The sequence below is a fragment of the Equus quagga genome, chromosome 18, assembly GCF_021613505.1.
Source record: "Equus quagga isolate Etosha38 chromosome 18, UCLA_HA_Equagga_1.0, whole genome shotgun sequence".
In the NCBI taxonomy this organism is placed as follows: Eukaryota; Metazoa; Chordata; class Mammalia; order Perissodactyla; family Equidae; genus Equus; species Equus quagga.
The window spans coordinates 3,400,282-3,426,351 of NC_060284.1; the positions used below are offsets into that span (position 1 = coordinate 3,400,282).

The following is a 26,070-nucleotide window of genomic DNA, read 5'->3' on the forward strand; positions in this document are numbered from 1 at the left end:
AATATTAGGGAGATTATAATACTAATTTGCATTATATCCTTTCTAAAAACCTGATAACTGTGCAAATACATCCCATTCTGCTCGAGGTTAGGAAGAGGTGGTGGTAAGCATTTGGTTCTTCTCCAGTGAAAGCTCCCAATTCGTTCACTGTTGTTGTTTTCAAATCCTCATAGAAATAGAACAATTTTAAAGAAAATTGTTTCTACAGTTGAAGCAGGTGACGTCTCATAGGGTTCCAGGTTTGGGTTTCTCTTCCTTTTAGAGGGAGTACTGGTTGCTGTTGAGCGTAGGAATACCTTTTCCCCTTCCGGATGTCAGGGGAAAAGGAAATTTCGTCCGGTAGCCCAGCTTGCTCGCTAAAGACCATGGGCTTCAGCAGCATCCTCCAGACCCGGTTCTGTGGCTGATGACTCCTGTGTTGTTACAGGAGTGTCATGAGATGTGGAAAACTGGAGTCACCAGGATGCTGTGTGTGGATCTCTCTGCTGGGGTTGCAGGCTTCTTTCTTCCTCTTTGTGTTTCATTGCACCAAATAGTCCAGTAACTTTTTAGCAACGTCTCTAAGTTCCTTATTTTAACTAAAAATGTTAAGTATTTATTTTCCATCAAAGAAATATATGTTCATAGCTTTAAAAGACAAATAATGCAAATTGGTTTTTAATGAAAGATAGCAGACTTTGAAGGCACACCGTCCATCGCTGTGTACCCCCCAACCCCTGCCCCACCAAGGCAGCAACAATTTGCAGTACATTTAGCTGTTTATTCTGGAATTTACCACTATATTTCTAAGTTTATTCTGTACTGACATTTCTGGGCTTTTCAGCTTTAGATATTACTTATAGGCTTCTTCTGAAATATAAGTATTTAGCTTTTTTTTTTATGATTTAGCTTTTATACTGCCATTTCCACCCACATTTTTCTCTCTGCATCCTCCAATATAGTTTGGGTACGTTACTACAAGTTAGTAAATATTCATCATAGATTAGCCATGAATGATTATTTTTCTTTTTTTGTCCCAATGGCCTGATTTTTCATTCCCTCTTTTGTTGTTGTTGTTTTGCTTTTTTGGTTTTTTGTCGTAATATCTGCCATCTAATTTTCCCCTCAACTTTCTGACGAAGCTGTGGAAGGACTCCCAGCCCTCAGTCGGTGGCCTTTCCCCTTTCAGACTTGCTTCCAGTGGCCCCCTCCGCCCATCCTCCTTCAGTCTGGACTGGCGTTCTCTCGTGGTACCCGGGTGAGCCTCGTGCCTGCCTCTGGGCCTGGAGCTCCTGCTCCCTCCCCCGTCTTCCTCTTGGTTGGTTTGCGCCTTCATTTGGTTGGAGCACATCTCGGAGCTTCCTCGTAGGTGAGAGCTACAGCGTTTATGACTCTGCGGGCCTAAAAATGTATTTATTTCACTCTCACATGTTCACACTTTGGTTCAATTTCAGTTTGGAAATAATTTTCTCTCAGAATTGTAAGGACCCTAATACCTTCTAGTTTCTAGAGTTGCTCTTGAGAAATCTGATTTCATTCAGATGTCCGATTCTTCACGTGTGCTGTGTTTTCTTTCTGCAAGCTTTTAAAATCTTTTCTTTATTCCCAATGATCTTAAATTTCTTGGTACTGTTTCTTGGTGTAGTGTTTTTGGGATTTTCCCCTCCCCGTTCATCATGTAGAGCATTCAATAAGCTGTTTAAATCTCAAATTCTAATCCTTTAGTTCTGGAAATTTTTTTAAGTGATCTCTCTTATAATTATTTTCCCTTCCATTTCCTCTTCTAGATAGCCAAAGATTTGGATGTGAGATCTACTGATCTGATCTTCTAGTTTTTAAAAATCTATTTTCTCCTACTATCTGTCTCTTTGTGTTTGTTCTATATTCTGGAAGATATCCAGAAAAGTAGGCTCTATTTTCTATTTTTCTGCCTGTTTCTTTGTTTTGGTTGTTATCATTCGTGGTACTGACTTTACTCAAATGTGTAGTGACCTTGAGTGTCCACTGATGGACACATGGTGAATGGAAACCAGTCTCTGAAAAGCCTGGACTAGTGGATGGTTTTGTTTCATTACAGGGTTGTTGGGTGAGGACCTGGCCATACTGTTGGTCAGGCGTGGCTGTTTCTCCTGAGATGAATCCTTCAATCTTGAGCCTGGAGAGAGATGGTAGCTGCTTATGCTCTCAGAGCTGGAAAGGGGAGAGAGTAAGAATCTTATCTATTCAGTATGGTTTATTTGATTTCTCCCCTGCTGTCAGTCCCTTACTGTACTCTGGTTCTCCTTTGAGCCTAGTGTCTTCCAGGCCTGACTCTCTGACTCAGTTTCTCCAGAGATGAGACATCCTCCCTGCTGCCTGGGCAGTGCTGGTCGTCTGGCCAAGCAGGATGAGGGTGTAAGTCTTAGGCGTGTGTGCTCTCCCTCTCGCCCTTCAGAGGTGTCTGGCACCTCCAGTTCCTGAATTGTTCCCCAAGTTCGGAAGTGTACATCCTCTTGCTTTTTATCACCCTCCCCTCATCATGTAGTTAGGTTTCAAATTTCTATGTCTTGCTAAGACAGTTATCACTTGACGTCTGCTTTCTGTCTTGAAAAATTTTCTCGCCGTCTTTCTTTTGCTCCCCTTGAGGTTTTATACCTTATTTTCCCCCTTTTATTACCATTTTGTTGAAGCTTTGGAAAGAGTACACATAAAGCCATATATTCAATCTTCCACGTAAACCAGAATCGTTTCATATTTTTCTTTACAGTGAAAGATGACTATCCTGAGTTACGTAAAGACCCAGATAAATTTATCAGGTAAGTTTTCCTTATACAATTCTATGTTGATTTATTTACTAAAAGGACTATTGGTTTAAACTGTTTATATTTTCTATCATAATTGAATTTTCATTTTTTTTACTTAGAAAAGGAAGTAGATATCTTTTCCTCTTACAATGGCTTTCTAAAATATTATTCTCAGGAAGAATGTGGATAATTATTGAATTCTTTCTAGACTATTGAATTAAAATTGAAAGTAACTCTATGAACTTGCCTACTCTTTTAATTTTTATTTTTTATGGTTGAAAAGGAAAAAATGTGTAGTCAACATAATGAGCACAAACCATTCTAGATTGCAAAACTCCAAGCAATTTAGAAGATAAGATGCTAGAGGAAAATGGTGAGAGTTAGGGCTGAAGCCGTTGTACAACTTGAGAGACAACCTGACAATGTGGCATCAATTCAGCCTTGAGCCCCTGAACAGGTTATAGGTCAGTGTCCTCACACATGGTTCTGCACCGTTTAGTTTCTCGAGCATCTCCATCAGCCTTAATTTGATAGTCAGTCACATGTAGAAAACAGTCAATTAAGCCGTGTTGAAATACTGCTTGCTTCGGCTCAGGTTTCCTTGACTGGCACTGTGTAAAAGATGGGTAAAATTAGGTAATTTAAGAGGCTTCTGTTTGTGAAAGAACTTGAAAATTGCAGGAAGGTGAGCATAATCCAGTGGGTTGGGATTCAGTAGAAGACGTTGCTGCCCCTTATACTTGTCAATGTAGAGAGAAGCAGCTGACCATCCTGGCGCAAAATAGACCTACGATAAATGGCTGTTGAACGCATAGACACCATTTCATCACCTGTGGAACACGAATGTCCCTAGAATATCACAAAGGTATTTCTATTTGTGGTATAATTATTTGCAGTGCATGAAAATACACTGCCAGCATTTCCTAGTAAGGCAATAAGAGCAGCCCAGAACTTCTGTAGTCCCAGCTTCCACAGGGCCTCTGAACCAAACCAAGGATAAATGAAGCCAGAATCAGGTCTGGTTTGTGGTGCTTACCTAGTGCTAGCCTGAAATCTCTAGAGAGATCTCTAGACTCAGTTGAAGCAACAGGCTAGATTTCGGTGATTCCCTACACTCCTAGTTCATAGCAGGCTGCAATTTCTTCTATATCTGTGAATTCTAATGTTCGCCCTGGTCCATTTGTTATGGGTTAATGCTCAGTTATGTCTAGGTTTTAGTTTTTACATAGAGCATCCACAATGAGGTCTTGCAGAAATTATTCAAAGAGAGAGGCTGCTCTTAGCACTGTCAGTCTAGCACCAGATGCTGGAACGTCACACTCCTCAGCAGCTGAAAGAGCTGACCTGGCTGTGGAAACAGATTCCAGAGGCATGCACAGGCAGTTGAAATCCTGCCTCTGAAAGACATAACAACACTCAGGCAAAGTCTGGTCAACAGGGTAGAATACAGTCACGGGAGTCCAGTTGACGTGCAGTAATTGAAGGTGACTTAGGCTTGTGCTTGTCATCTGGGATGTTTGCATGTGGGCTGTAGATACACTTAATGAGATATGGGGCAGCCTCTGCAGAACAGCTACTCATTCACTTATTTAAAATGCATTCGCTGTGCATATGCTCTGTGCCAGGCACGGTGCTCCAGGGTTGGGGACACACACCTGGATCATATGTGATCTCTGACCTCACGAGATTATACTCTAGGATTGGAAGCTCTCCTCTGCAGAGAAGATGGGGCAGGGAGAGTGCCTGACTGTCGGTCCCACAGGACCACATGGGAGCGTCTTCTACCAGAGGATGTAGTTTGAAGGCCAGGGGCAAATATCAGGATGGTGGCCAAGAGGGGATGCTAAGGTCAGGTGGAATCATTTTTAAAATGAGTCATACTGAGCACAAACCTCTTCCCCTGTAGCTTTTGTTTTTTCTAGGCCTCCTTTAGAGGCCTTCACTTTTTCACCAAGTCATCTGTCACTGGTTCCACCTCTGTTAAATGCAACCCAACATTTATTGGGCCAGGCCTGTTAACTGTTGCATTACATTAATACCTACAATATAATGAGTGCTATTACAGAGATAAGATCAAGATGCTGGGGGAGCACAGAGGGAGAACTATCTTACAAAAGCTTGGAGGGAGCATATAAAGGCCAGCTGCCAGGAGGGGCTGATGCTTGAGCTGATGTCTATAGGTAGAGTAGGAATTCACCTGCAGACAAGAGAAGGGCGCTCCACGCAGAGGGAATAGCACATTCAGAAGCATGGAGACAGGAGAGGGTGTATTTCCCACAGCCTGACCCAGTGGAAGGTGTTTTCACATCCAGAATAAAAGGGAAAAGTGAATCAGAAATGCCAGGGCAATCAAAGTGTATCAGGAGCTGAGATATAAAACCAAAGCAGGTTAGGAGAAAGGAAGTTGGTTGCTAGATAATCAAAAGAAGAGAGGAGAATGAGACAGAGAAGATCAGAATACTAAATACACATGTGCAGCGTGCCTAAATCATTTAAAGGGGCATGCACGAGACAAAATTCGAGGGAAGACACAAAAGAGCGACATTCGTGTTGCATATGGCAAGTTCTAAAAGAAGTGCATGCCTTTGACACAGCAATTCCACTTCTAGAGATTTACCTGTAAGGATATAATTGAAGAAGTGCGTAAAGATAGATTGCAAGAATGTCAATCATAGAACTGCTTAAAATGAAAAGCTGAAAACAGGAAGTCCAACAAAATGAATTGATTAAATACCTTTTGGTTTAGTCATATAATGTCCAAAAAGTATCTTTCAGACATGATTCTGCAGACTTATTAAGATTAAAAGTAGCTGAAGAGAGTGGGTTATGCGATATTACATATGGTCTTATCACACACACACATGCGCACGCACCCACATACACACACACGCACACACACCCCAGCATAGCTAGTGAAAGAATCGCAATTCTTCCATTGACCAAATGTGAGACTAAGGCAAATAGTTAACTTGTTTCCATCTCAGCTTCTTCATATAAAACAGTAACAATAATAGTACCAACCTTATGGGGTTGCTGTGAAGCTTAAATGATTGCATGCACGTGAGGCACTTGTCGCAGTACCGGGTTATTTCAGCGTTGGTTATTATTTGCTGTGCTTGGGCTTCTGGTTTCAGACGGTAATCTCAGCGTAGACTGTTGTTTGCCTTGCTCCACCAGATCCTAGATGTTATCTTTCCAATATAAAAAGGGCAATAGTGGATACTTAACTATGCTCCCAAACAAGGCTCCTCTTAGTGGATTAGCTCCCAAGAGACTGAAGTCAGAAGAGCGCGTGGAAGAAGGAGCCTCGGGGAGGCCTCTGTCCCGGAGCGTGAGACAGCGTCACGTCCAGGGGCTCTGTGACCCCAGCACATCAGAAGACCTGGGACAGCTGACAGAGTGATTAATTGGGATGTGGCAGCAAGAGCATGGGCCTCGTCCATCCCCCAGCCCCCAGATGAGGCCCAGCCTGTAGCACTGCTGGGATCTGTCTCCGGCAGGAGCGCTGAGCATGTGAGCGTGGCCTGAAAGGAATACATAAAATATTGACACCAAAATGCGGGCAGCAGTTATTTCTCATTCCGGCAGTCAGACTAGGCACAGTCTTTGGTGCTGGGTCACACAGAAGGAAGAGGGGCCCCTGTTCTGGGGCGGAAACCCTGGCCCTTCGGTCCTTTGTGTGGAACGCGGACTCTCTCATCACACAGGCAGCAAGGTAACCAGGTGGCAGCATGAGGCCCCAGCACTGACGACGGACTATGATGCGTGGGTTCTGGGAGAAAGAGTTACTATAGCCAAGAACCATGGTGAGATAAACCTGTAGAGGGTGTTATCTTGAAAAATCGAGATTTGTGAATTGAAAGGAAAAGGGAGGAGTGAAAAACTGGGGGAGAGTGGTATCTCTCAGCTACCCTGAGATTGTAGGCCGAGGGAATACCTAGTCCACAGAGCCTCCAGTGGACATGAGCATGGCATGTTAGAGCAGCAGAAAGCAAGCCGCGGGGCTGGACCACAGCCAGGGGGAAGAAGAGTGGGGCAGGAGATGAGGCAGGCCCACAATAGGTAGGAATTCGGATTTTATTAGCCTTGCAGCAGTAATTGGGATGCAGCCGAACAGCTTTTAAGAAGGGGAAAGACATCATCAGGTTAACATCTCAAAAGGACTACTTTAAATGCTGTGTGGGGACTGGATTGTGGCAGATCTAAGACGAAGCAAGGAGACAGTCATTGGGTTATTTCAGTGGACCAAGGGAGGGAAGAGGTGTTGGGGCTAGGGCTGAGGGCACAGATGTGGAGAGGGAAGGAAAGCGGATGGATTCAAGGCTTGGTTTGATTAGGTGTAGGTTATGAGATAAAGTGGAATCAAGGATAAATACTAGGTTTTGGGTTGAACTGGATGGCTGCTGTCATTTCTGAGAAGGGGCAGATGGGGAGGGCGCACCGCTGGCTGAAGCTAGCAATCCAGTTGTTGCCGAGGAGGCAGTCCCCGGGACTCTGCTGCATTTCTGTGCGCATTGTTGTGCCGTTCGACACGCCCACAGCCTGTCTGCAACACAATTTAGTAGTTTCTTATAACATCAAATTTTCACCTGCCCTGTAATCCAGTAATTCCACTCCTAAGTGTTTACCTAAGGGAAGCGATAATATATGTCCACAAAAACACTTAGACACAGATGTTCCTGGGAGCTTTATTCATAATATCCCAACCTGGAAACAGCTAAAATGCCCATCAACAGTTGAATGTATAAATAAGTTGTTATATTCATAAATCGAATATTCTCAGCAATAGAAATGAACGAATGTTGATGCATGCAACGCCTATAGTTGCATGTGTCACAGCCGGCATTGTGCTGTGTGAAAAACCCCGAGTAATACAGGAGTACATACTGTATGGTCCAAGTTATGCGAGGTTCTAGGATAGGCAAACTAATCTGCAGTGACAGAAATCAGGTCAGTGTTGCCCAAAGTGTGAAGGCAGACTGCCTGGGAAGGGACAGTCAGGAACTTTCTGGAGTAATAAAAATATTCTACATCTTGTTTGGGCTATTCAATGGGCCCAGCCTGGTTGCTGAGTGGTTAATGTTCCATGCACTCTACTTCAGCAGCCCAGGTTCACAGGTTCGGATCCCGGCCTGCTCAGCTCACTAGCCGTGCTGTGGAGGTGTCCCACATATGAAAAAATAGAGGAAGAGTGGCAACAGATGTTAGCTCAGGGCAGTCTTCCTCAACAACAACAAAAAAGTATTCAACTATCTTTACAACTCTTTTATAAATCTAAATTTATTTCAAAATAAGACAATTTTTTGAAAAAACATATTCAGACTTTTCAGTGAATAGAGAAAACGGGTATACTTCCAGTCTTCCAAACTCTGATTCCGAAACCTGAGAAGATTATTATAAGAAAGAAAAATTATAGGCCAATACATCTGAATTTTGGAAAGGATGGAGTAAACCATCTTTATTCACAGATAACAGGATTCTATACAAAGTAACATCCAAATGAATATACAAAGCTTGAAAATTAATAAGTGAATTAAGCAAGGACCCTGGATACAAGATGAGCATTAAAAAATCAACTGTATTTTTATATACTAGCAATCAACACATAGAAAGAGAAATTTTAAAACTACCGTTACAACAGCACTGAAATGTAACAAAAGATGAATAAGATATCTGTACTTAAAACCACAAAATATATCTGGGAGAAATTTTAAGACCTAAAGAAATAGAGAGAGATATACAATGTGTGCGACTTGGAAAAGACTCAATATTATTACAATGTCAGTTCTTCCCAAATTAGTCTATACGTTCAATTGAATATCAATCAAAATCTCAGCCGGGTGTTTTTCTGGGAATTAACAAGGGGGTTCTAAAGGTGTGGAGAAATGCAAAGGCTTTAGAATAAACAAGGCAATCTTGAAGAAGAGCAAAGAAGATTGACACTCCCAGATATCGAGATGTACTAGAAACTAGAATAAATTTCGCTCTGACCGGATCTTTTTGGGCCAGGTGCCTGTCCCTAAACTGTTACCTTGATCACACAGCCCTGAGCCCATCAGGCCCTGACTTAGAGCCAGGGATGGGGTCTGTGCCATCAGATAGAGTAGCTTGTACATAATGGGAGGAGAATGGAGGCATCTGCAGTGGCCACTGTGACAACCTGCATTGACATAATATTTTTATTGGGCGGGATCTGTGATAAGAAGTGTGACAACCACAGAGGGCACGAGCTTTCTGGACAGAACTGCTTGCACTGGCACAGAAGTGTAACTCTGTGGTACCCTCAGGGTTGTCAGGAAGCTCCTTGTGATGGAGCCTCTGGATGTGCGAAGGAGCCGTGGAAGAAAAGGTTGGCATGGCCAGATGCTGAAGAACCTCGAGTTCTATGAGAGTCTCTAGACTTCCTCCTATAGAATTAGGTGACCAGATGCGGCTTTCAAGCAGAGGCATGAGAACCTGGAATAGGGAGGGACAGAGAGAGAAAAGCAATTGGGTTCAGAGTTTGCAGGAGAGAAATGAGGAGGTGTTATTAACTGAGGCAGTTGAGGAGACCGGCTGACACGGAGTGCTGGGGGCCGCTAGACCCCCTACCTGGCTCTTGTCATGCATGATTCTGTTGAAGGCTCACAACCACCGCAAGAGGAAGTTTTATCCCTGGAAACAGGACTGGAGAGGTTAGGTAATGTGCCCAGAGTCACGCAGCTAATAAGTAGTGGTGCCAGAATGTTTTGACCCAGACCAGCTGATTCCAGAGCCTGTGCCCTTAGTCAGGATACGACATGACTAAATGTCCGGAGATGTGTCGGGATGTAGTCGTTAGCTTTGCTGGGGCTGGGACGGTGCTTCCATGAAGTAGCACCGCCACCATTCTTGTCTTCCCTTCACCGTCCTTCCTGCTGCCTTCACTGGCTCCTCTGAACTGTGAATTGGTTTCTGCTCTTTCTTTTCTAAACACTTACTCTTTTGGACTTTGTTTTCCCTAATGATGTCATCTATCAACCTTTGTGTCGATTTGACCCAAATCTCTTTTTTCCAGCCCCAATTTCTCAATCACACTCCTAGAGGTCATCACCTACAACCCATGTTTAAAATTAAACTCATATTTCACTCGAGTTTCTCTAGATGCTTTCTACTAATAGCGGAGCTAACTGGCCTTCTGGGCTTTAGGAGAATATGTGACCCTCAAATTCCTTCATTCTTCACACTCCATCAGGCAACCAGTCCAGTCAATTCTTTAGTATTGTCGTAGATTCATCTCCCCCTCTTCATAATGTTTGCTCCCACTCAAGTATGAGGTCTCAGTATCTCTTGCCTGAATTACTGCATTTACTTTCTAACCGGTCCCCTGCATTTACTCTCATAAAAGCCACGCTACATACTAAAGCCAGAGAAAACTCCTACTCAAACGCTGATTTCACCATTTACTTGCCGTATTCCAGACCTCCTCATTACTCTCTATCACCTAATAAATCAAGATTACCACATCAACTCTAACCCGTTCTCTGCCTAAATTTGAAGACCCTGCATTGCCTAGTTTCACCTATTTTTATCAAATTTCAATTCCTCTGAAATCGGAACTCTCCACTGGAGTCAATTATCTTGTTATTATCACCGCTTCCCCCAACATGCTCCGTACGTGCATGCGCACACCGTGCCCCTTCCCCCCGGAGCGATTGGGCATACTGTCACCCCGCAACGCCTGCAACGCCGCCTCCTCCCTTCAGGGCCGTATCCCGGGTGACTCTTTCCCTAACGGCTCTGAAGCAAAGTTGGAGCTCGCACCTCCAACCTCTTTGCTTACTGCCACTGCCAAAGTATCTGTCACTGTGGTCTCCAGATGTCTGTGCTAAATGATGTAGCGCATCATTATATTAATATACAGAGCTATTCTGTTTACCAGTTCAGGGATATTTCATTTTCCCAACAGGATAATAAGCTCCGATGTTCAGTTTAAAGTTGTATCTTCTACTTTTTCGTATTCATAGTGCCAGTGATAATACTCAATAAATTCCTGTTGTTGGTTGAAACTATAAACACATGTATTTTTTATACTGTATATATCCCTGTAAACTTAGTAGTTTATCTAAATAATGATAAAATAGTTACTGTTCTCTTATCTTAAGGGACTGTTTTCTTTATAAAATCGAAAATACAAATATTCCCAAATGTTTAAGACATTCTGCTATGTATATTCAAACTATACTAAAGTTATACTTTTTAGGGTGATATTTTTAATTATTCTGGGAAAAGAAGAGAAAGCCCCTGAAGGCTAACAGTTTGAAATTGAACAGGACACCGTTGGGAAGGGGGAGGGTCATGGGTCGTCGTCAAACAGAAAAAAAAACAATGGAGACGATTGTGCCTGAAGATGGTGTATTTTTTTCACTAGACAGTGTGTTGACAGTTTCCTTCCTCTGGGGTCATTGTTGTCTGCTAAATGATCTGTGACAGCAGATTGATCACTGGCTTTTTCATGCAGGAGCTATAATGCAGCCTTTCATTTTGTTACCTTAATTGCCAAAAGCCGAAACATTTCGTTAGCAAATTAATGTTAGTTTAGTATATCATCTAGTAGTAGAAAGCACTGTGTTGTAACTCTGGAGGCAATAATATCGTGATTAATTTCTCTGCACTGAGTTTCAGATTTCCAGTTAAGTACGATTGCAAAATCAATAACACATTTGAAAAATGTTAGTCTTAAAAGTAGGTGTCTGTAATTATCATTTAAATAAATGAATGCATTAACACATGTAGATATTGCCCCATTAATTTCAAAATTGAGTTAAATATTTACTTTAAGGGACCTATAATTTACCGATAAATGCTAGTGCTGGATACTTGTTCTAACTGAAAACTGAAAAGTTGCTGCTGGCTCCAAACAGCCAAAGACTTAAAATGGAAAACAAATGTAAGGTCTTTGACATTTGATTCTCAAGTGTCTATTTAAGCAAGTTAATTGGTGATTTCACGTCTGAAAATATCCCAAAGCAATGTTTTGTTTGTAGAGTGTTGCGAATCTCTGCTTTCAAAAAGTTTGTAGGAAAAAAATGGAAATGCAGTTATGGAAGAGACAGTTTCAGGGTTCCCATTTAATACTTTCTAACAGCCTCTGCTGTCCCGCGGGAACATGGTGATATTGGCACAGGGGAGGAAAAGTGTGGGCGGGAATATTAGAAGAATTGTTTTTCTTCCTCTTCAAAAATGGCCAGATTCTGTGTAAAAATTAAAATAATCTCAATTCTGGCATTCTATTTCCCTCTCATCATAAAAAGGAAATAAGGATGATTTTACTAAACTTTGGCATAGACATTTGAGAAAATTGTTGATTGTGGAAGGAGAAAAATACAGGTATGACGCTTTCCTTAAAGTGCTTTTTTAATGTTAGTCGTGAAAGGCAGATATCTTAAACCTGTAGTTTTCTGTTTATAATATACACATGGGTGCACATTTACATTTATCATTGAAAAGTGATTTAGATGGATTTTCTTTTTTGTGATTTGTTTGTATTAGTGGAGAAATTATATGCTAGATTCATTCCTTAGAAATTGCAAATCAGCTTAATGTCTTGTGACAAGATATTGTTGTCTGAAACTATCCACTCTGATAAAGTAATTTTAAAAATCAAACTTGCCAACTACTCATTGTCTGATTTTAATTTGTATTTTCAGATCAATTAAAGTAGTCTCATTTGACGATTACTACAAGACATGGTCTGGAATAGCCACGTCAAAACCCACAGACTATTACAGAACTCCATGTAAGATGATCTGCCTGATTCTGGTATTTATTAATCTCTTAATTATTCTCAACTTGGCTTGCTTTCAAAGACCAATTGACATATATTTGCAATTTGCGGGTGATAAACTTCTCTGTTGGCTATTTATAGCAATCATTCCACAGCTATGAGTTTATTTCCTCTTTTGTATGGAGCCCCGGACTGAAGTCTGATTAGAAGCCAGAAGGAAAGAGAGGCACTTGGAGGCATAAGAGATGAAGTCCTCAGTCTTGTGAGATTTACTTTACTCCCTTCACACCAGAAAGAAGTCTTCATAGCAGGAGGAATCTTTTTGATTCTAAACGCGATTATCCTCAAGCTAAGAATTAAGTAGAAAAACAGCAAGAAAACATATGAACCTCGGGCTTTCAATTCGATCCTTCTAAGGAAGACTTATCCATTGCCATCTACACTAGGAGCTAAAGACAGGAGGGGAGAGCAAGACAACTTTCTGGTCGCATTTAATCAAATCTTTAGATACTGTCATTATTTGGATCAAAATAGGTTATCCAGTCTGTACACATTTCCTGAAATGTGACCTCGTGAGCTATCCTGCTGCAGGGGCGCACTCTGAAGTTACCAGCGGCTTCGCTACTCCCAGATTCAGTGGTTGCTTCTCAGCCTTCATCTTCCCCACTCTCTGGCTGGCTGTGCTCTCCTGAGCTAGGTAGCACCGGCGTCCAGGGTTTTCCTCCTCAGGGTTCCTCTGCCTCCTCCTTCTTCATTCAGTCCTCCCTACCCACTCTCTCTCTCGTCCACCGCCATTGCCTAGACTTCACTTCCCTCATTAAATCGTGGTGATTTTGCCTCCTACAACATTACGAATGTCTCCTGTCCACTCCACCCCCACGACCACTGCCTTCCTTTGTGGCCTCGTCCAATTTCATCTCATCATTGTGATAGTCTCATATTTGTTTCAATAGAACAAAGTATCACAACAAAAAGTTTCTAGTTTTAAGGCACGAATTAGAGTGAAAAGCAGTACGAAGTTTAACAAATGCAAAAAAGTAAGTTAGCTCAAGAACTTGTAAGAAATGACATGTTCCTTCAGGTTGCTGCTTATTGATTAGTTTGCGTTTATATGTCCCCCTCCTCAATCACTCGTAGATTAGCGGTTAAGAAAAATAATTTGAGGTGCTTTGAGAAACCTTTAAAGTCTGCTTCAAACAGTGTTTAGCAATCTATCAGTACAAAGAATTTTATTATTTTTGATACCAGAGTATGTGAATGTTTACTTCACTTCAAAGAGTTGTGGTTGTGTACTGCTTAGTCAATTCAGCAAACGCATCTCGAGTACTTACTACGTGTGAGGCACTGAAGAGCTCAGAAGGAATCCTGGGGGCGGTACCCTCAACAAACACAGTGTGCAGAGGCACTTGGCACCCTCTGGGGACCGACTCAGTGTCCAACTGCTTCAACCGAAAAACAAGCTGAGTGGTATAGGATGGCGCTTCGTGGAATGACAGGTAAGTATTTAGAGGCACTTGGAAACTCCAAATTGCTGGGGAAAAAAAAAATAGAATTACATGCCAAAACTCAAGGAAATTTGCAAATGATTGGCTTGCAATAAAGAACAATTAAAAAACGGAAGGAAATAATGAAACACCAGTGACTGAAGTTTCTTCTTCAAAAGAGTTTGACACCAAAATGTTTCACGTGCCTCTTGTTTCTCCATCTGTCGCTAACCTCGTGTGTAATCCTGTCTCTCCGTAAAGGCGACGGCTGGCGATAGCTGCCTCTAGCCCAGAGGAACTTCTGAGACGGACTCTAGACCTTGCTGCAAGATTTCACCGTCACCCTCTCTCTTCTTCCCCCAGAGATTTGTTATGAGAATGTTTCAAGAGTTTTCCATCAATAATAACCGGCACTTAATTTTAACAAATTAAATGTAAACCTTAGGTGTGCTGCTGGCCTTTTGGTCTTTGGATAGTTCAGCTGGATGAGATCCAATCCTCTCTCTTTTAACGGCCTAACTTCCTGGCAGTAATAAAGAGGAAGCTTTTAGATCATAGAACACTTCTTCAACTACACGGAAATAAAAGGGAAACTTCTAATAAATTCGTTTTCTACAGTTATATTCCTATCCCGGAAAGATTATTAAACTCTCGTGCATATTTTTAAAGCTTTTTATTTTCTGAATCGTGATGAATGGTTGTATTTTGATTTTGAATATTAACTTTTTTCTATATCTTTGTACCATGAATCTTTATATAGTCATGTGTGCCGTAATAATAGTAAATTTGTCCTTGTATAATACAGTTTACAGAGCATACTCTGTATTATGTTTTTTAATCATCCTTTGTTTTTATCCTTCTTTGATTCATTTATCAGCCAATATTTATTGAACACTCTGATATATGTCATGCATAGTGGGATATCAACCCAAGAGCAAGACATTATTATTATTACTCTGTTTTACAGACGAGAAAACCAAGACCAAGAGAAGGTATGTGATTTACCAAAGGTCACACATATAGGAGGGAACATTATATATTGGTAAAGAGTGCAAATTCTGGAGCCAGATTGCTGAGATTTAATCCTGCCTCTCCCATTTACTAACATGTGACCTTGGGTAAGTTTCTTAACCTCTCTGTGTCCCATTTACCTCATCTGTACCATGAGAATAGTTATAGCATACCCCTCACAGGGCTGGAGCCCTGCAAGAGTGCCCAGCACCCAGTGAGTGGCTGTTATTAATTACTGCAGGTAGCCTGTGGCCCAAGGACTGGAACCAGATCTGACTCCACATTTGTCGCTCTTTCTCTCATACTATACAGCCTCCAGAATATGATATAAAGTTGTTTTCTCTGTAAACCCTGAGATTTAAATTCAAACTCTGAAGTCTATGCAACACATTTTTCAATAATTGTAATTATTAGTTTATAGTCACAGACAATCATATGGGACAATGTACTGATGACCCACGGTTCTCTGCCCATCACTACAGAATGGCAAAGAAAAAGTTTGGCAGAGAACAAATCAGCACATGTGGTTGTGGGCAACAGCACATTAATGACAGAAGATGATCCTCATAAGGAAATGTTCATCTTTGGGGAAGAGAATTCCTTCAGACCAGTGTGCTCTGGAACCGTGAGTGCAGGCTTCCTGTGTGTGCTTGCTGTCATCGAAACAGTCCTACCAGCCTGAAGCGTCCTGGGTTGCTCGCTTTCACCCTAGGAGACCTTCATTCTTTGAGCTTTGAGCCAGCAACACCCCGCCTCCAAGATGCATCAGATGCAAAAAGCAATGTTGTCTAAGTCTGACGCACTGGCTCTCAGGCTGGACCGCTCCTCTGAACCACCAGCAGAGCCTGTAAAAATTCCCACCTCAGCCCCAACCCATCAGGATCTCTGGGAGCAGGACCAGGCGGGAGTAGTTTGTGAAGCTCCCCAGGTGGTTACAGTGTGCAGCCGAGGTTAGAAGGGCTCTGGCGGGCAGAGCGTGACGTCCACGGTTAGAGACTCCTCCGCCCTCGACTAGTTTTGCGCATACAGTTAAGAGAATTTAGGTTAGTCTTTTAACTCTTTGTACCTCATTTTTCATTTCTATTCATTGACAAAAATGTTCCACTCTATTTTAAGTTGCTCTCTGGTTAGCATGAGGTGGTATGTGTGGAAACGAAACATGCTGAGGCAAGTCAGTGCTTTTCTGTCTTTGGAGGTGAGAGTCCCATCAGTGGGAAAAAAACTTCAGATCAACCTCTACAGATGTGGGACAAGAGATGCGTCATGGAAGAACAGAGTAGAAGCAATGCCAGTAATCCTCAGAAGAAAGAGAAGGAAAAAGAGCTGTATGATGGAGGCAACAGACGGTGCTCTCCTACCACAGATTACAAAGCCACCCTAGGGCGAGATGTGGTTGTGGGGGGGATCGAACTTCAAGAACTCCTGACCAAATTTCACTGGTCCTTTCCTCTCTCTCTCTCTGTCTCTCTCTCTCTCTCTCTCTCTCTGTCTCTCTCTCTCTGTCTCTCTGTCTCTCTCTCTCCTGTCCTCATTTCTTCATTATTTCCCTCCAATCAACATCATTCACTGAGCGTCGTCCATGTTAGACAGTTGGCTGTGTGTTGGAGACAAGAAGAGAAGGATTATGATAAGCTTTCTGAGGTGTTTACAGTCAGGTGGTAAGAGACAGATGAGTGAAAAAATTGGAGGCGTAAAATAGGAAGCTTTACAATAAAATTTTGTGCAAATGCTTGGCATTTTTCATCTCTGAGAGTAGAGAAAGCGAGGAATAAAATGAGCCAATGATATAAAATTAATGGGACTATTCAGGAAAGATGACCTTGCCATTTGGAGTTTTATAATATGTAAAGAAGAGACTGCTGTACATATTCGGATAGAAAATGTAGGAAAGGCAATTTTGAAAAAGTTAAGGAAAGATATGAATGATCCTTGAATAGACACTTCAAATAAATTTTAACTTTTTTCTAAGCAGTAGTGAATAGTCCCAATAAGAAGGCATTACTCCACCTTTCTGTCTGTCTGTTCATCTGTAAAGTAGGTATTAACAATACATACTGCATCCCTCCAGCATATAGTAAAAACTCTACTAATATTAGTTATTATAATCACCTACGGGATATATCGAGCCCTCACTAAGATCTCTGGGAAGCTCAGCTTTGCTTCCTAATGGAAGGGAGGAGTTTATATCCAAATACCAATAAAAAGAGTATTAATAACCCTACAAGAATATGTGTGTATATGTGCTTGTGTGTGTTTGAAGCAAGAAAAGAAATTAAAGAATAGTGAGGAACGTTGCTGGTGAAAATCATGTAATATTAATAGAAGAAAATGAGAACTATTAAGTTTAAATGGTTTTTTCTATCAGTGACAACAGGGGTGATTCGTCATTATTAAGAAGGAAACTCCAGATAAGGGCAAGACCGTGGAGAGCATCTAGTTGGTTAAATAGCTCGAGACTGTAAATCCAGGACAATCATAAGGAACAGGGAGATGAGAGATGCATGGATGGATGGATGGATGGATGGATAGATAGATGATTGACAGATAGATGAGGTATATATGTGTGTATGATCTGGCTTAACAGTTATTTCATGTCAAAATTACCAGCGCTTTAAGCATAGTAGATTTTCAATAAATTTTATGTGCATTTGAGTGAAGGCATAAGGTTTATAATTAACCACAAACATATGAGCCAGCGGTGTAATGTGATTTCCAGAAAATGCTATGCAGATCTAAGCTGAATTGGCAGAGGTGTAGCACACAGATCAAGGATGGTAGTAACCCACTTGTGTCTTTGCTATTCAAGTGAAATCAAGACCCTGAGCCAATTCTGAATGCAAACTTTAATAGGAGCATCAACAAGGTTCACAACCAGGATGGTGAGGATGGTTAGGTCTCCAGAAAATCATGTCTTAAGAAACAGTTGAAGGAACTGAGGCTGCCCTGAGAGCTATCTTTATTCGAAGGGCTGTCTCCCACGGGGAGGATGGATTTACTCAGTGTTGCTCCGGAGGTCAGAACTAGGAGTGGAAACTCAGCACTCAGATTAAGCAACGACACTGTGACCTTACTGTCAGTGGAACAGTCAGTCTCCCAACAACAAAGAGGAGAGTTTTCTGTCGTTGGCAAGGGGTTCGTTTAGAGGCTGGATGCTCATCTCTTGCAGACTCTTGCTTTAGGAAAGATCAGGATCTGGAATGTCGCTTCCAACTCCAGGATTCTATTTTGCCGCTTGAAGTGCTGAGTCAGAATTTTGTTAAACTATGGTGTCTGCAGTTTCTATGTGAGTTATTTTAACACCTTCTTCATGACTACAAATTATATGTAAACAAATGTCTTTATAATGAAAAGTTTTAAAGTCACAATCTACTTATTTTAAACAATATCTAATATTACAAAGTTCAAATAAAAGGAAGAAATTTGGAAAGTGTCCGAGCATTGTAACGTGACTTGAACTGTAGAGTGTGCGTCATTGCCACATATCGACTTAATGAAGTCTATCATTTCAGACGTCGAACTATTCTTAAAGTGTTTTTAATAGTTCCTTTTTCTCAATACTCTAATTTCAGTGTTTGAAGATCAAAATTTCATTGCAAAGTATTATAAATGGAAGAAAATGGAGCTAAAACATCCTAAAGAATGGAGTTTAAAGTAAGTAATTTTAAGTGTCTAGAATATATTATCCGACTATCTTGAAATAGCTCTCATTCCACTTTCTACTGTCTAACTGAACCATCAGGACAAACCCTTTGGAAATAACTTATGCCCTTTTCTAAACATAAGAACAAGAGTAAGTATCACTTTTTCCTTTAATATGAACCTAGGTGGGAAACATCTTTGCTCCCTATTGGCTGCCAAAGATGGAGAGAAGACATGAGCCTCAGTGAAGGAATCTCACGATACTACCCCCCCCCCCCCCCCCCCCCACCGCCGCCACCATGAAATCTCTTACTCCTATTCCCATTATCCTTATCAAAGTATGACTTAGAAATAGGGGTGAAAGCCCTGTTTATATATCACCAATTAGCTTTTCATCCTTCTCATAGTTTCAAATATCTTTTCGTCTTCCACAGATTTCTCCCTCAGGAACCAAATATATTACATCTAATGAGGAAGTCTGTAGTAAAATGCAAAAATAAATTATTACACTATCTTCAGAAGTCATTGACCCTCAGACCACGTTAAGGAAGGGACCTTAATCTCTGCTTTGGTCTCTTGACCCCGAAAGGCAGTCTTTCTGCTTCCTCACGCGAGAGCAGATTCCGTCTCGGTTCTGTGGTGTTGGCCAGGCTGCTGTGCTACCACAAAGCTGGGGGAATTCAAGATCCTACTTTTTGCATTTAGCTCATTTAACTTATTTTTTAGCTCTTTGACTTGTTGGCAATGTGACCTGTTTTCTAGATGGAAGAATAGGACTAATAAAAATAATATGCTGTATTTTGAATTTGTGCAGAAATTGATGTTCCTAAAATATGCTGTCCTACCCTTTAACAGCACAGTTAACGTTGGGCTTTTCAGTTGCATGTTCTTTTTTTCAGTTGACTTCTGAAACAAATTTCCTTCAAGCCAAAGTAGAGAAAAGCTTTAGCATTAGAGCCTTTCCTGCTTTCAGAATAAATTATAGGCAGTAGAAACTCTTTTATTAAGTGGAATTTCAAGGAGTACAAGCACAGTTTTTTCTTGACGGTGCATTTGAAGTTTCGTTTAAAGAAACCTACTTAGAAGGTTAATTTTGCTTTGACGTGACTTCTTTTTTTATTCCCTTTAACAGAACTGCTTTATATGTCTGATCATTGATTGCTTATGTAATGCCAGGCGAGCATCCCACAGAACCCCCAAATTTAGAAAAAGTTGGACCATGTCACTTTCAACTTATCCAGCCTCTTCTACATCTGGCTGAAATAGTTGTGAGTTGTTTGAGTGCTAGAACATTTTCCCAAATACATTATTTTGAAGTTATAGGTCAAATTATCATGTGCATGGTTGACCCCATCAGAATAAAACTCTCACACCTTATGCCATCTGGTGGTTGATAAGAATATATTTAGATCAGATGATATTTGCTTCTTTTAAATCTTGCAGTTGGTTAGTCAAAAAACACTATTTAAATAAAATTTTTAAAATTACTACATTTATCTGCATAACTTTATGGCGACATAAATATTTGAGTATGCAAAAGTCTAAAGTATGGTGGAATCAGCTTCTTTTCAGGTAATTATTAAAAGTCTCATGTTCATCCAAATACGTGAGGTATAATAAAGTGGTCAATTCAATAGTGACTCAAGTAGAAAAGTTTGAGGATCTAGGCAAGTGAGTCGTTGGTCTAGATGTGCATGCGATAGAATACCATTATGCATCTCTCTGTTTTTAATATTTGAAAATGGTTTTCTCGCACTGAGATTTCCTATTTAAAATAAACAGAAAATGCAAATGGAGAACCTCGCCTCTGCACAGCGTTAGGGAGAGACCTGTTTCTGCTGCTTCCTACCCCTCCTCCCACTCTTCCTCCCCGCCCCTTATCAATCAAGACCTGGCTCTTCAGCCACACCAGTTCTTCTTTCTCCCCATTGTTTGGGGACAGAAGATCTCTGCTGCACTTTGTGCCTCCTGCCTGGGAGATTGCCACAGCATCTCTGCTGGTGGTCCAGAGTGAGGATTGGTCTGACTTAAAAGGTGGAATGCGGAGTGTTCAAGCACAGGGCTGCTGGAGCCAGACTGCCTGCATGTGAGTCCTGGCTCTGCCCGGCACCTACTCTGTGATGTTGGGCGAGTTGTCTGACATCTCTGTGCCTCCATAAGAACCATACTTACCTCTCAAGGAGATCGTGAGGATTAAATAATTAGTACATGTAGAGCACTTCAAAAGGGGTCATGTGCACAGTGAGTACTCCTAAGGTGTGCTACTATTCATGCTTTTCCTGCTGTGGCCTGACATCAGTTTTCAGATGGGAAATCTTTCTCTGGAAGAAAAACAGCTCGGGGAGACACAGGGCATTGGAGTCGGACGGATCCTGAGGGGCTCTTCCCCACGCTGAGCATGCTCCTTCCTGTTGAATGGAGACGATGCTGACCTTCGGAGTTGTTCTGCATCTGATCTCTTGAATGAGCTCAGACATATAAAACCATGTAGTGTTGACATGGGGGCATTCAATAAACAGCAGTTCCTGAGGACGGGGGAGATGAGAGCCCACGTGCCCAACTTTCCAGAGAACCAGTGGTCTGTCCCAAACACGTAAAAGTCGTAAAATTTTCTCAGGTTGGAGAAGCGAAAACAGCACCTATCACGACCATGTTTGTTTAGGTCCTCTGTGGGCAAGGTCTTTCTCCTGTCTCCACTCCACCTGTCGCCGCCTCTGCCGCAAGGTGCTTCTTCAGAACGAGGACAAGGACGGCAGGAAGATCCAGCTCAGCCTGTCTTGGTGAAAGGGTCCCTGACACACCTGGGTGCCCGCCCCTTCTAGAGCATTCTGTTCCAGCTCCTCAGCCCCTGCGGTGGACATTCCTGCAGGCACCAGGGCAGGGCTATTGTCTAGCTTTGTATCCTCTGCATGAGCCTGGCCACCTGGCAACTGGGAGGCAGTCCATTACTGTTTGCTGAATGATCTGCCGAACAGTGAGATTAAACGTGAAGGGAGTTAATTTTAGGGGAAATGAAATGTAGGTGCTGACTCCTATTAAGGCCCGTTCTAACCTGGAGATTATGGTTCTATTTTGGGACATCTAAGGGTGTAGTCATAGAACAGTGACTGAAAACTGGAAATATAAATTATGGTCATGAATATTTTATGCAAATTCTTAAGTTTCACACATGTTTTCCATTAGTATTAATAGGAACCTATTGTTATTATAAGCAGTTCATAAATATTCATGAATCGCTCATTTGGTTTGGTGTTCGTTTGTAAGGCCGATCTTTCTTTCCTATTGCCTTGCCTGTCTTTTAGCTATTCGTGCAAATGTTTTATTTCTACCAAGACATGGGAAAGGATATGAAACTAGAATCTAATCAGTGGTTCATAATTTATTTTCTCTGGAGAAATAGACATACAAAATTAGAAAGCAGTGCAAGCTCTCCTTGTGGACGTTCTTACTGACGCACATACAGAACCATTTTTGTGTCATACTCGGTAGCTAATGAGCGCCACGTGGTGATGGGAAGATCGATGCCAGTAGTTTCCGCCTTGTCAGCCAGCAAGTTATCTAAATAAAAGTTATTAATTCTGGAGAAGTTTTACATTCTGTGTAGCTTTGGAAAAGTATCCTGCTCGTGTCTGTACACAGGAGGGACAGAGGGAACAGGGACTAGCATGGCCAGGCACCTGCTGCATGCTGGGCGTTCTCCCTTCATTTCCTGGTGTAATCCTGGGCCAACGGGGAGTGGAAGCCACACCCCTAAGTGGAGCCCACGAGGACATCCATGAGCCTCCTTCAAGGCCACAACAGATCTGTCTACAAACCACTTTCCTTGTTATACGAACACGGGTTCAGGACCAGGGTCCTAGCCCCCCTTTTCAACTGGATCCTCACCCCTAAGTTTCTCTACAGAAATTCTGGAAAAATAGAGGCAGATATTATCTGCAGTTTACCAATGAGAGAGAAATAAAGCACAAAGACATTCACCAACTTGCCTGAAGTTATTAATAAACGCATATTATATTTGAAAGCTAAAACTAAATGATCTCCTATCTGCCTATTAATATGTGCTTATTAAAAGCTTCAGTTTTTACATAAATGTAAAAATATTGCCTGCCCAATTGCAAGTACAAATCAATTCTACCTTTTGTGGAAAAGTTTCAGGTTTTGTTGGTCAATCTCAAATTCTGTTATTAAACAATGTTCCTTTCTCTTTCTACATGAAAAAATTAACATGTGATGTATCAAATAACGGCATAAAACTTTCTCATTTTTATAAAATATCCTCTGGACTTGGCTATACCATCTTTTAAATTAAGGAGTTAATATATATTATTTCTGAATTCCTGTAGTGTCTTATTTTGTGAGTATGTGTTTTAACTCACAAAAATATGTGATTTTCCTACAGCATAACTACGTCTGATTACCTTTTCTCCAGTTGTCTAGCCAACATTGATGCTGAACACATTAATTTAACATACGTTTGGCTCTCCTTTCAGGGTTATTGAAGTTGAAACTTGTTTTTATAGGTTTACATAATTACACATTTGATGCATTTTTAAGTAGGAATGCTTGCTTTTTTTATTCCTCGAAGATTAAACCTTGAATGCCATCTTGTGGTTACAGAGAGAATTAGCATTAGAGTGAACATTGGAAATATCCCCTTTAAAATATAGACATGGAAAAAAATATAGACAAAGGGAAAAATCCCTTTTAAAACATAATTCCTGCCAAGCAACTGCTTAGTCTGTATCTGGGTGTTTTTAGAGACGGCAGCTCAGTACTTCCAGGGGCATTCTAATAGCTCTAATCTTCCTTATTTCTAGCTTAAATCTAACACCTTATGCTGTTCAACTAGTCTGGAAATTTCATTCATTTAACAGATTTTTTATTGAACACCTACCAAATGCTTTTACATTTGTCTGCAAAACCATCCAGAATGTGAGAAATTATCTCCATTTTATAAAAGAGATGTACAGAAAAAGTTTTTTTAAAAATCGCCTAAGGCTATGCACTCAGTGAGTGACCAAGCTGGCATTCAAGCTGGGCCCGCCAGATCCTACGCTCGTGCTTTGTTCCATTAGACCGGCCCGGCTCAGACGTGGAGGACCCGGGGAGGGCCGTGGGTGTGGGCAGAGGCAGGATTCTGGTCTTTCTCCCACCTCCCCTCAAGATTTCTCTTTTACAGAATGAACACACCCAGTTCTTCCAACTTTCTAATGAATTCCGTACTCTTTCTTGTTCCCCTCTCGTGGATGTGATTCATTTCATCAATTGCTTTCTCAGAACGTAGCCCCCAAACTTTGCCGTGGATTTCTGACTGGAGCACAGAGTCTGGTGGCACCTCCTGTATTATAAACATCATGGCTCAAGGCTGCTTCCCTCTCCATCTCTCTCCAAAAAGAGAGGTTTTGATACATGTCAAAAACACCCGTTGCACTTTTCTTTTTTTTCTAAGAGAATTGCTTCTTTGGTTCTGCTCCCACACAGAAGGCGCTTTGAGGGCTCTCTCTGTCTCTGTCCAGCTCCCTCTCCCCCCTCCTTGCCCTCCCCCTCAACAACCTACCCCACCCCCCACCCCACCCCCACATGGCCATACAAATGTGATGCTTGGGTTGGTTTAGGCGTTGGTCTGAGCAGGGGAGAGAGCGAGGAGGGCGATGGTTCCGCAGAGGCATCTTAGATTGTGTTCTGCCTGAAAGCAGGAATCCAAGAAGCTTCCTCAGAATGTGTTACAAAAAGTCACATTGCTAGATGGAAGGATACAATACGTTTCATGACTCTTGTGATGTACATAAAGCTACTTTTCAGGAACATGTAGCAATCTATGGTGCCACCAAAATTATTGAGAATTTAAAATAAACAAGCATTAGGGGGTTTTGTTTTACTTTTTAACTTAATAATTATGACATCCTCCTTGATAGTCATTTAATTTGCATTTCTTTAGTGACACTAAACATTTTCATATTTATAATTTGCGTTTTCAGTTATATAAAGGCAAATGGTTGAATGAAAAGGAAATATCAATACTTATATAGTTTTTTGAAGACAAAGATTTATCAATGGGGGAGAAAAGGTGTAAATCAAGTTATATTATTTTCTAATGTCATGTTTGTCCTGAGGAAAATAAGATTCTAATGTTTGTTTGTTTGGGTACTCACACAAGGCTCACAGAGGGCTAGAAACACTTTGGGTTCCTGCTAGTTAGAATGGCAAGTCCTCCTAATTCAAGGGACACTGGATAGAGACTTCAGAGGGTCACGCCTTAGTAGTGGGGCTGTATTAGCTCCCAAATAAACGCTGTTCTAGACGCATAAGAAAGTTTAAATACAAACCTTGAAGATATCAAACTGATTTGCAAGATACTGAACGGCATGCCAGGACAGTGGCATCCATATTTAAAGGAACATGACAAAATTCAGCACCCAACAAAATAAAATTTATCATCTCTAGCATCCCATCCAAAATGGCTAGTCATGCAAATAAGCAGGAAAATACAATCCATAAGCAAAAGAAAAATCTATCAGTATGAATAGATCCACGAATGATAGAGATGATGATGGAATTAGTAGATACAAACCTCAAAGCAGATATTATACGTCTTATAAAATATGCTCAAGGATCTAAAGAAAACTATGAATATGATGGAGAGAAATGGAAGATATACAAAAGACTAATGGAACATCTAGAGGTAAAATAAATTTAAAATGTTTGAATTATACACGGTATGGAAAGAGCAGCAAATGAGATACTGTAGAAGAAGTGACCCGTGACCTTGGAAATGTAGCAATATAAACTCTTGAAAATAAGCATAGAGAGAAAAAAGACAAAAAAAAAAAGCCTCAGTGAGCTGTGTGACAATGTCAGCTGGTGTAAGTTACATGTAATTGGTATCCCAGAGAAGAACCGACAGAAAAAAATATGCGAAGAAATAATTATGACCAAAAATTTTCCAAATTTGATGAAAGCTATAAACTCAGAGACCAAGAAGCTCAATGAATCCCAAGAAACAAAAATATAAAGAAACCATATCAAGAAACATCATACTCAAATTGCTGAAACTCAGTGATAAAGAGAAAATCTTCAAAGCAGCAAAGGACAAAACACCCCCCCCCACACACACACACACATTGCATGTAGAGGAACAGAGACAAAGACAACCAGCCACTTCATGTCAGAAACCTTGTAAATCAAAAGATCATAGATGACAATTTTAAAGTGCTTGAAAGAAAGAAATCATTAACCTAGAAATTTATACCCAGTGAAAATATCTCTAAAAATAAAGGTAAAATAAAGCCTTTTTCAGATCAATAAATCCAATGACATAGATGAAATGAACAAATTTCTTGAAAAACGACATCTACCAAGGCTCACTTAGAAAGAAATGGATAACCTGAATAATCCTATGTCTAATAAAGAAATTGAATTGATAGCTAAA

General features: G+C 41.1%; 1 protein-coding gene across 3 annotated transcripts in view; it reads left to right on the plus strand.

Moving 5' to 3' along the window:
• Window positions 1–26,070, plus strand: part of UBE2U (ubiquitin conjugating enzyme E2 U) — a 55,258-nt gene that overhangs the window by 20,466 nt on the left and 8,722 nt on the right. The window contains exons 6-10 of one of the 3 annotated variants that reach the window (XR_006885980.1): window positions 2,726–2,774; window positions 12,431–12,519; window positions 13,808–14,003; window positions 14,959–16,045; window positions 18,572–18,653. Coding sequence is in view for 1 of the 3 variants with exons in the window: in XM_046645117.1 (XP_046501073.1) it covers window positions 2,726–2,774; window positions 12,431–12,519; window positions 18,572–18,653 (220 nt within the window). In the remaining 2 variants the exon portion in view is untranslated. Of the gene's footprint in view, window positions 1–2,725; window positions 2,775–12,430; window positions 12,520–13,807; window positions 14,004–14,958; window positions 16,046–18,168; window positions 18,505–18,571; window positions 18,654–26,070 lie in introns of those variants that run through there. The other 2 variants (XR_006885981.1, XM_046645117.1) reach the window with 2 other exon arrangements.